We start from the raw sequence: 9343 nt of genomic DNA on the forward strand, positions 1-9343 counted from the left end.
TTACAGACGCTCGCCGTACCGACGACTTATTCGCGGTTAAAGAGAACATCAAACTGCGACGTCGTCGACAGATACTTACTGGGTAAACGTGAAAAGTTGGTCTTTGGTCTGTCGAAAGTCTAATCTATCCTCTACCGAATGCCAATAAGAATTTTTTTAAATACTTTTGTTTTTGTGCGGAAAAATTCTTTCAAAACAGTCGATGCACGAAACGAAACCAACTACGAAACCGGAACTTTTTGGAAGATGACGGGCCCCAGGAGTCATTAGGGTACATTGAATGCAAACATTAAAAAAAAAATAGTTGTTTATGTTTTCTAAAAGTTTTTTCTATACTTTGGTCTTGATAAAAACAACGAAATCTCAAAAAACATTCGAAGATGCAAACGTTTGATGTAAACTGTTGTATGATAGAAAATGTCACAATAAAAACGTTTATTTTATTAATATTTGTTGTTTTAGTATACTTATAACTTTACCGATGTTTCATTATTGTACAATACTCTATTTTATAAATAAAATGCATTTCTAAATAGAAACAAATTTGATTCGTTTCGTTGCAATGCGTTGTCATCTATACGTTCTAACTATTAGCAACATTCACTGAAAACTATTTTTAAACTTATCAATTTTGTATTTCAATTTCAATTTCAATAGTTAGTTCTATCCACCTACGTAATACAAATTCTGTCACTTTACACAAACACAAAAATGTGTTATAGTGAAGAATATGTAGGTAGTTAGTTACCAACCTATACACGTTAAAATATACTTTGGTTTTATTTGTTTGCATCTTACTGTTTTGTTTTTCTTTACCTAAAGTAAAAACCAAAATTCAACTTGGAACCAAAATTATTATAGAAAAGAACAACAACAACAACAACAACAACAACAACAACAACAACAACAGATGACAATGTAGTTTACTTCTTTCGTTTATATGAGATGCTTTTTTTCAAGTGACACTTCACAAATTGTAAATTCTACTAAAACAGATATACCTAATGTCTGTTTGTCTCTTTCTCTCTCTCTCTTGCACTCAGTAATAAATTGGTACTTTTTAATAAATTAATAATACCTAGATAATAGGAAACTCTTTCCTTCGATGTCGACAATGGCGCGCGCGTATAAAATAAAAATAATTATAACTTGGAAGATAATTTAAAAATTATCACTAAAATATTTTTATTTATTTGCCTACGCAATTAGATAGAAATTTGGTAGAAATCTATTTTTACTAATTTGGATGATTTTTGATATATGAACCGAATATTTGATTGCATGTTTCAACAATAACTAAGATTAAATTCTCGAAACGTTTTACGTGGCGTATCATAATCTATTTTGCATTTAGATTAAAAAAAAGTATGTAATGTTTTGGTTAAGCACAAACGTGTTTCTAACTGTTTTTTTTTGTGATTTGAAGTAAAAAAAGTCATATACAAAATGAAAATTTTAAATATGATAGAAAGACAGATTGATAGATTAAGTAGTTTAAGTTTACTAGATATAGATAGTTTAAGTTTAATCTGGTTTTTTTTAATTCTTAAGCACACAACGTCAAAGAAGTTAATTAAAATGTTGCCAAATGTTTATAAATATTAGATCATTTGTCTGCTGATCTACTTAATTCATAAACCGAGTAAGTATTGTAGACTTTATTGAATCAATAAAAAATTTACAACTTTTGATGAAACAAATATGTTTTTTATAAAAAATATTTATAGTGTTAATTTGAAGATATTTAAAAAAATAATATTTGTTACAAATTTTTATTTTATTAACAAAAATTGAAATAGTCATTACAGAACGCCACCGAGTTACTTTAAAATTGAAGAGGATAATTAATAAATAAGTTTATTAAAAAATCGAGAAATATTTGTTTGAATAAGATAGATTTATACAAATTCATTATTGTTTTAAAAATTAGTAAACATGGTTTTCTTTATCTGTAGATATTATAGCTAATAAAGATGCGTAAATTTTCTAGATCAGGCAACTAACATTTTAAGCATTGTCATAAAATTGTCATTTTTTGACTATTTTTCATTTGGAAGTATATTAAGTATTTAATATAAATACTTTTTTTTTGTTTTAATCAGTTATTATTAATTCTATTACATTTATTTTTTTGTTTTGTTTTTACTTTCCAATATTAAAGCTTCTGTACTAATAATATTAGCTTTGTTTGCGTAGGATATTTAGGACTAATCCTAAATTAGTCCAAGACTCATTTAAAGCGCATGTGCGGTTCTGAACCAGCTATGGATTATCGTTTACCACAAACAATAATATACCGTTGTCAAGTATGCAGTAAATGTTTAAAAATCGGAAAACCGCAAAAAATTATCACACATTTATAAAAGAGAAACATTGGTACAAAAAAGTGTAAAATGTAAAAAACTACTCATTTTCACATTCACAAAAGTTATTTTACAAATAATTTCGATTTAGTAATATATTAAATAAATCTCAATAATAAAATAGACAGTAAAGCACCAAAACACGAGAGTAACAAAGACAAAACCGCTTTCGTCAACTGCGCAAGTCTAGAACTAAAAATCTTTGATCGAATGAACATGAAGATCGTTTGGACTGGTTCTGAACTGATCCGGTATCTAGGTTATATTCTCGACCGTGAACGACGGCCTGTAACTAAAAGTTCAGGTTTTTTTCTCATATGTACTGTGCATGCAATTAATGCCAGAACAAGCTCATCGATCGCTATCGTGAACAAAGCTTTTGATTCCCTATCTGTATACCTATGACTAAACGTAATTATCATAGTAAGATATTATTTTATTTATCTGTTTAAGGTTTGAGTATAATTGTACAAGTACAAGTATAGAGTTAAGAAGATAAAGTCAGGTTAGGTCAGGTCAGATCAGGTCGGGTCGGGTCGGGTCAAGTCGGGTCGGGTCGGGTCGGGTCGGGTCGGGTCGGGTCGGGTCGGGTCGGGTCGGGTCGGGTCGAGTCGAGTCGAGTCGAGTCGGGTCGGGTCGGGTATTAGAGAGGGGTATTGAAAATGAAGAAATATAAGCAAAAACTTATAAGTGTGCAGAGGAAACTCCTTCGGCCCACATCTTGACTACGCACTCGCGAAGGGTAAGATAGCCACGGGAATGCTGAGATCTCTCGTATGTCGGCGGAGCGCGTTGTCAATTGACAACAAGCTCTTGTTGTACAAATCAGTGATCCGACCTACCATGACTTATGCTTCTGTGGCTTGGGCGTTCGCGCCCTGTAAGACTCGGATGCATAAGTTACAAACTTTCCAAAACAAATTTCTCCGTCAAGCATTCAACGCCCCGTGGTTTGTTCGCAACAACCAATTGCACCGAGAGGCGAAGATGCCGACGATGGAGGAATTCTTCCGTGAGACCGCCGAGCGAGCCTTTTCGAAGGCGGAAGCCCACCCGAACCCCCTGGTGCGAGAGGCCGTTGACTACGACGAAAACGGTCCGTCCAGATGCAAGAGGCCAAGGATGGCTCTCTTGTGATCGAAAAATGCCTTCTCACTCAGATCTTCCGAATCTGGTAAGCATCAAATGTCATTGCCACATTTATCTGTCGCAGCTCTTTTCAGATTCCATCAAATGGATCACTTCGGGGGAATCCCCGGAGCGCCCTCTTCTTTTCTTCTGGCGCCATGCAAACCGGCATGGCTACCCAGCGTGCGTTCAGGTATGAAGGACCAATGGTTCCGATCCCTAAGGTGACGCGAGGGGTTTTAGTGGGTATTGTCGGCTTGCACATTTACCGACCGAGTCCCACATAACCAGACCTAGTCTGGTATGCGTAAAAGCATTTCCCCTCAGATAATAGCAGAGGTCGCTTCTGGCTTCTATCGCCTTTCAAATTAAAGACAGTAGGAAGGTACTTGATAGAACAGGCAACAAGCATAAAGTGATAGAGCAATCTATCACGGCATGGCAAGCCAGATGGGACAACAGTTCCAAAAGAAAATGGACGCATCGCATCGTCTTATCTCGAACATAAGTCGGTAGATGGAAAGGAGAAAACCTGTGAGACAGGTAAATTACTACCTAATACAGTTTTTAATAGGACATAAGGCTTTTCTGTCATATCTACACCGTATGCATCGAGCAGATGATGACCGCTGTGTATACTGCAACGAGGAAGATACAGCCGAACATGTGTTTTTCGAAAACATGTGTTTTATCAACGCGATGCCATTCGATAGAAGTGGGAATTACAAATAAGTAATAAACTTATACATGATAATCTAGTTGAAAAAATGCTCGAGAACAATGAGCATTGGAGAACATTACAGAAATTTACAGAGGAGATTTATAAAACTAAGAAAATGGGGGAAGAAGGAAGAAATCAATGTTCGAAAAGCTCTGATTCTTCGTAAACGAAAAGACGTAGAAAAATGCCCGCTGAGGGACCTAGATCATCTGCCGTAGGAGGCGGCCAGAAGATGTCTTGGGAACCAGCGTGCACGATCTAAGAACGGAGGCGCTAATTCCTGGAGAAAAAGAATAAGCTTTCACTCCTGACGGTATGGTCAGGTCAGGTCAGGTCAAGTGGCTGAGATGGGTGGCTTAGATTCTATACATTAGATATACCTTTTTCATTGCCTAGTATGGTTGAAAGTGTATTTTGGACATTTAAAAAAACCATACAAATCTTAAGAATGCATCAAGTTCAAGAAAATCTAAGAATGCTTCTCCTGTAGAAATGTCATAAAAAGATATTGGAAGATTAGAAATAATAGTTGTCTGAGATAGTTCAAGCATTAATAATTTTAAAATAGCAAACACATTATATCTTTGATCAAGTTTTGGGTATGGGAAAAAATTGACAAAAACACATTTTCTGAGCACAGAAGCTCGCCGGAAAAACGAAAACTGAACAATGTAAGGAGCTGTTTTAGCGCAATTCTTTAGATTTTATACGACAATTTAAAAAAAGTAAATTTTAGTCTATTTTCCAATTTAAGAAAAAAATACACTGGAAAAAATATAACGAAAATTTTCAAGATATCACAGCTCTAAAAAACTTGGTTTAAAAAGTTACCAGAATTGACCCACATGGATGGGATTCCAAACCCCGATTAACCAAGTGTATGTAATAAAAAGGTAGTTATAGTAAAAAGTAATCAAAAAATTGTTTTGCTAAATTATTGTTTTCTATGTGAGGCCATAAATTAATCATTCCACTCTTGTATATAGTTTTATAAATCGAATTTATAACAAACATTTAGGGTAGATATCTACTATAAAAGATTTGTTTATTATAATAAATTGTTAGTTAATTTCTTTGAGGAAAGTACTATTGATCTATTTATTTTTTATAATTATTAATAATAACTATTAGTGTACCTATTAATAGCGCAAAGTTGTACCTTTGTCGATTGAAGCATTTTCTCAAAATCGACAATATAAATTTGCGCTCGCAACACACATACACAAAACTTTTTCTGAATCTCCAAGTATTAACAATATACCATAATATTCAGAACAAAACCATGTAACAATTTATTAAAATTGGCAATTATTTATTTTCTGTTTACTCGTTGTTACTAGTAACTATAGCTAGTTACAAAAATCACTGGACATTTGATTTCAAAAAAAAAAAATAATAATAATAATAAAAAATAAACAAAATGGGAGAACAAGCGTTTTTTTCAGTTATGTCGCTTTAAAGCGACAAAGTGACAGTTTTGGAGAAACGTCAACCTTACGTTGCTAATATAGACATTATAATATGTAATAATTATAAATGACAGCACAACAACTTATACTTATTTTAAGAAATCCGCGTCTTAATTATGCACCCAAATATAATACTAAATATTAAACTAAAAAGGATGTACAAACGAGAGAATGTTATAAATATTTTTTAAATTTCTAATTTAAGAGTTCGTCGCTGCTCCTTTCAGATTCCATCAAATGGATAACTTCGGGGGAAAACCCGGAGCGCCGTCTTCTTTTTTTTCTAAGGCAACACGGCATGGCATGGCTGCCCAGGGTGCGTTCAGGAATGAAGAACCAATGGTTCCGATTCCTCAGGTGAAATTGAATTCGTATCAGAATATGTAGTATTGTTTGTAATGTAATAACTAAAAAAAATGAAATTAAGACATATAGAAGAAACACTAAAGAGAGTTAAGAATTTGATTAATCCGAGATGTTACTTTCCTGCTATTTCTTGATTTCTTTTGCGTCGCACTTTTACCGATGTAATTTGTTTTTGCTGTTTCATTTTAAATTTAATTTAAAAAGAGCTTCGATTGATAAAAAAAAATCTAGATTTGAGTGGTCGGTCATTAGATTTATTTTTTACTTAATGAAACAAATTTTATTTACTTTTAAATGTTAATTGTGGTTCTGAAAAGAACCGATTTCATTTTTTTCTTCTTTTTAAACGATGAAAGAAAAAACTTCTCTATTTTGAACTTGTGTATTTGGTGACGGCTTTGGTACCTTCAGAGACTGCGTGCTTTGCCAATTCACCAGGCAACAAGAGACGAACCGCTGTTTGAATTTCCCGGCTCGTAATCGTCGAACGCTTGTTGTAATGCTTCAGCGGCGATCCGTTCAAAGATATCATTAACGAAACTGTTCATGATGCTCATCGCCTTGCTCGAAATACCGGTATCGGGGTGTACTTGCTTCAATACCTTATAAATATAGATTGCATAGCTTTCCTTCCTCCTGCGCTTCTTTTTCTTGTCGCTCTTCGAAATATTCTTTTGAGCTTTTCCAGCCTTTTTCGCTGCTTTACCGCTTGTCTTTGGTGGCATATTTTTTAATATTTCTAATCTTAATAAAGAAAAAAAAAACACGACACAAACGAACTGTAATACGCACAACGAACACAAAATATACCTGTCAACTTGAAAGTTCAAGCTAAAATCATGGTGCACTACTTGTTAAAAATGTTTTATATACGAATTTACTCCGAATCAAGACCCCACCTTTTAGTATAATCATCCAGTCAGAAATACGACTTCTCTATAAGTAACCGTATAAATACGAAGCCAGAAACGCAACTTTAGTCATTCGCAGTCGCAGTAGTAGCATACAAGTTATACGCGCAGCATATTCTTATAGTTTATTTTGACTTTTCCATAAACTACGAAAACCACCATCATATCAACATGTCTGGACGTGGAAAAGGAGGAAAGGTAAAAGGAAAAGCCAAGTCTCGTTCGAGCAGGGCCGGTCTTCAGTTTCCTGTTGGAAGAATACATCGTTTACTTCGTAAAGGTAATTACGCCGAACGAGTCGGTGCCGGTGCTCCAGTTTATTTGGCGGCTGTGATGGAATATCTTGCCGCTGAAGTTCTTGAATTGGCTGGAAATGCTGCTCGTGACAACAAAAAAACTCGTATTATTCCACGTCATCTTCAATTGGCCATCAGAAATGACGAAGAATTAAACAAGCTCCTTTCCGGTGTGACAATCGCTCAAGGTGGTGTTTTACCCAACATCCAGGCGGTCCTTTTGCCGAAAAAAACCGAAAAGAAACCATAAACAGCTAACTGTTGTCTCTCTAGTTGCTGTGAGAAGCAGCAAGCTACAAAAAAATAATAATATCGGCCCTTCTCAGGGCCATCATTTTTTTAACAAATAAAAAAAAGAATCACAAACTTTTTTTAAAGAGTAAATAAACATACCTACTTAAAGTTACATAAAACTTGGCAAAAATTTATTGCACGATTTAAAAAAAAAGAGCACTCAAGATGTTTTATTTTCTTAATAGTTTAAAAGCAGGTAAATTTTTATTGCCTCTCCTAGACGGCGAGCTACACGCCGCGCCGGTGGGGGGCTAGCTAATCCATGTATATCGGTTAGGCTTTGATGTTTTCTTTCTTTAGTGGTAATTATTATTTATCTCTGAAAAGTCAAAATTCATCCCTTTAAGGAAAAGCATACGATTGATTAAACAACAAAGTCATAAAAACCACACAACTTTATTTGTTACATTTCCTAGAAATATAAAAACAGTTTGGAAATCAAACATTTATTATACTGGTGGTTTAACTGAGAGCCTTGTGATACGTACTTTTTTCATTTGTTTAGAAATATTTTTGTGGTTCTGAAAAGAACCGTTTTTTTTCGTCGAAAATTAAAATGCGATGAATAGTAGAGAGTAGATTGATGTAACTAACGATGAGGAAGAAACATAAAAACCAAACAATGCTGGTATACCGGTATTGTCGTCGCCTCGTAGTCTCATAGATAAAACATAGGTTATAAAAAAAACTTAACCGCCAAAACCGTAAAGTGTACGCCCTTGACGCTTCAAAGCGTAAACGACATCCATGGCGGTGACGGTTTTACGTTTTGCGTGTTCGGTGTAGGTGACGGCATCACGAATGACGTTTTCGAGGAATACCTTCAGGACACCTCTGGTTTCTTCGTAAATGAGACCGGAGATACGTTTCACTCCTCCACGACGTGCCAATCTTCTGATCGCGGGCTTCGTGATGCCCTGGATGTTATCACGTAAAACTTTACGATGACGTTTTGCTCCACCTTTTCCCAATCCCTTTCCACCTTTGCCACGACCGGTCATTTTGAATGATTATTGATTCAAATTAAGCTTTGTTTCACAAAAGAAAACGACACAGATTTGACTGCTTCGTCGAAAACAACTACCTGCTCGCCAGATTAGTCAACTCATTTTATAGTTTAGTTTCGCTCCGCCTCTTAAGTTACTTTTTTGACCAATCAGATAACGCATAGTGTCACCCTAGTTAATAAAATACGGCGAAAAATTTTGTTGCAGGGTCATATGAACCGTCGCCGTTGTTAGTGACGTACGTAGGTGTTTATGTGTGTGTATGTGTAGTTGAGGGATAAAGAAGTAGTCAAAAAAATGGCCCGTACCAAACAAACTGCTCGTAAATCGACCGGTGGAAAAGCTCCACGAAAACAGCTTGCCACTAAGGCAGCAAGAAAAAGCGCACCCGCCACTGGAGGAGTGAAAAAACCTCATCGCTACAGGCCCGGTACAGTGGCACTGCGTGAAATTCGTCGTTATCAGAAAAGCACCGAACTGTTGATTCGTAAATTGCCCTTCCAACGCTTGGTCAGGGAAATAGCCCAGGATTTCAAGACCGATCTTCGTTTCCAAAGTTCTGCCGTTATGGCACTCCAAGAAGCGAGTGAAGCGTATCTTGTCGGACTTTTTGAAGATACAAATTTATGTGCCATCCATGCAAAACGCGTCACCATCATGCCTAAAGACATCCAACTGGCAAGACGTATTCGAGGAGAACGAGCTTAAAATGAAAAAATAAACAAAAAAAAAACGGTTCTTTTCAGAACCACAAAATTGTTTACAAATGAAAATGTTTCGCAATATTG

General features: G+C 35.4%; 1 protein-coding gene across 1 annotated transcript; it reads right to left on the minus strand.

The window, feature by feature from the left end:
• Positions 1–8058: 8058 nt before the first annotated feature.
• On the minus strand, positions 8059–8628 carry LOC135266903 (histone H4). Its single transcript, XM_064358350.1, has one exon. It carries the CDS (start codon positions 8547–8549, stop codon positions 8238–8240), a length of 312 nt encoding a protein of 103 aa, XP_064214420.1. The 5' UTR covers positions 8550–8628; the 3' UTR covers positions 8059–8237.
• Positions 8629–9343: the final 715 nt, after the last annotated feature.

This window comes from Tribolium castaneum, chromosome 8, assembly GCF_031307605.1.
Source record: "Tribolium castaneum strain GA2 chromosome 8, icTriCast1.1, whole genome shotgun sequence".
Lineage (NCBI taxonomy): Eukaryota > Metazoa > Arthropoda > Insecta > Coleoptera > Tenebrionidae > Tribolium > Tribolium castaneum.